The 2099-nt window shown below is 55.1% G+C and overlaps 1 protein-coding gene across 1 annotated transcript in view; it reads right to left on the bottom strand.

The window, feature by feature from the left end:
* NFKBIA (NFKB inhibitor alpha) overlaps positions 1–356 on the bottom strand; it is a 3725-nt gene extending 3369 nt beyond the window's left edge. The window contains exon 1 of the mRNA XM_019518886.1: positions 70–356. Within this exon, the coding sequence (XP_019374431.1) occupies positions 70–296 (227 nt within the window). The 5' untranslated portion in view covers positions 297–356. The remainder of the gene's footprint in view (positions 1–69) is intronic.
* Positions 357–2099: the final 1743 nt, after the last annotated feature.

The following is a 2099-nucleotide window of genomic DNA, read 5'->3' as shown; positions in this document are numbered from 1 at the left end:
AGTCCCAGCCTCCGCGCGCGGGGCCCCGGCCCCGGCCCCGGCCCCGACCCCAGCCCCAGCCCCACTTACGAGTCCCCGTCGTCCGTGAGCTGGTGGCGCCAGGCCGGGGCCGGCGCGGGCAGCGCGACGGGCGGCTGCAGGCGGATGTCGCGCAGGTCGCGCACCAGCTGGTCGTAGTCCTCCTCCTTCATAGAGTCCAGGCCGCTGTCGTGCCGGTCGTCCAGCGCCGCGCGCTCCTTGCGCGGCACCATGGCGAGGCCGGGGCCGAGCTCGGGGCAATATGCGGGGCTGTGCATGGCGAACTTGCAGCTGCTCACGGCTCAGGCGCTTCCAGCATCTGGGTGCGGGCCGCGGCGCCGCATTATAGGCGCGGGCGGAGGCGGGGGGATTTCTGCGGGGCGGGGCCTGCCCGGGAATTTCCAGCGCAGTTACAGCGGCGCAGCGCCTAGCTGGGCCTGCTCTCTGCTCGGCCCTGCTGCGGGGCGGCGCCTCGCCTCGCCTGAGGAATCCCCTGGCCGGGCCGAGCCCAGCCCGGGGGTTTTTCTGTTCCGTGGCAGCGGAAGGACGTCCCGGCTTCAACCCCTTCCCTCTCCCCCCATCCCCTCCCCTGAGTCTGGGCTTTCCCTCAAGCTTTTCCCCTCTGGCAGGAGACTTGGTGGCGCTGGGCCCCATAAGCCTCCTGGGTCCCACTCTGTGCCCGGCACAGGCAAGTGGGAGTGGAGTAGGCTAGCGCAGCAGCTGAGGGTCCTCAGGCCTGACTTTTCTGGAGGAGGCCCCAAAGCAATGTCTTGTCCTTAAGGCTGGACACAGGCATGGGCAAATCAAGCAACTGGGCCCAGACAGAAAGGGGACAGTAGTGATTATTATTACTATCTCTGGCAAAGTGGGGCCCACTACTAAAAGTTTGCCCTGGGCTGCCAGGAATCTAGGTACAGCCCTGTGCTGCCCTTGTGGTCACAAAGCTCACCCAAAAGCAGGGGGATGACCTGGCCAAACTCACTGTGACATGCAGCTCCTCCGAGCGCCCTTCAGGCTGCAGCAGCGCAGTCCTTGCAAGGGGCCTGAGCTGTGAGGCAGCAGTGATGCTAAGCAACTGCCCTGCTGTGCAGGTGGTCCTGAGCTGCCCAGTCTGTCCCATGCCAGTCTGGTAACATGGTACTTTGGTAACAGGCATTGGGTTTCATTAGGTTAGGACAAATGACACTGTTGAGATGTATGAAACAATAATTGCACAGATAAGAGGCCCAGCTACCCGGGACCTCAGAATTGCCTGTGGAGTCTGATAAGCTTTTCAGAGATCTACTTTGCACAATTGCAGACTATAAACTCCTCTCTACTTGTGCAACCTACTTGGTACAGGTACTCTCTCTAGGGGACTTCACCTTTGCTCTCTGAAGTTTGTACTAAAACTCTAGCCAGCATCAGTGCAGCCGGATGAGGCACAGATAGAGGAATTCCACTTCCATTCCTGTAGATCCAGTACCAGTCAAAGGTTAAATTTACTTCTTTCCGAAAGCATACCTATTCAAAAGAACAAATGCTGTCCAAATTGGCAACAGTGACTTCTTTTAGCCTTTATGCTCTTTGCTGTTACACATCTCTCCTTTACTGGAAGTATCTGTTGTGTGCAGTGACATTCCCTGGTAAAGGGATAACCAAAACCAAAAGCTCCTAGATTGATAAAAGTTACTTCTAGGCATATTGGCTGACATGTAGAATTCAACAAGCTATTTTGGCTGAGATCATTGACAAAGCTTGCATTTTCTCCTCAGATTTAAGGGGGTTTTCCAGAGGTTTTTTTCTGCGATTGTAGCTGACCACACTGAGTAATAATGTCTGAGAATTTTCTCTTGTCTTCTTCTCTTGGGATGGCATTCCTGTGAAAACATTTATGAGAAAATCCAAGGAGGAGCGGGGGGTCAGTAGAGAAGGAGCATATGATACACCAACTTTATTGTCAGGCCAGAAGTAACATTACTGGACTTTTCCCACACACTTGTAAAAAGTAACGATATTTGTCACTAGGCCTTGGAGAACCCAGTGGTGGTTTCTTTGGGCAGGTCCATAAAAGTTCCACAACAGTTTCTTTCTTAATTTAA

The sequence above is a fragment of the Gavialis gangeticus genome, unplaced genomic scaffold (genome assembly GCF_001723915.1).
Source record: "Gavialis gangeticus isolate Ggan-Ray unplaced genomic scaffold, GavGan_comp1, whole genome shotgun sequence".
Lineage (NCBI taxonomy): Eukaryota > Metazoa > Chordata > Crocodylia > Gavialidae > Gavialis > Gavialis gangeticus.
The sequence above is the reverse complement of the archived record's forward strand: the minus strand, read 5'-3'. Positions and strand labels throughout refer to the sequence as shown.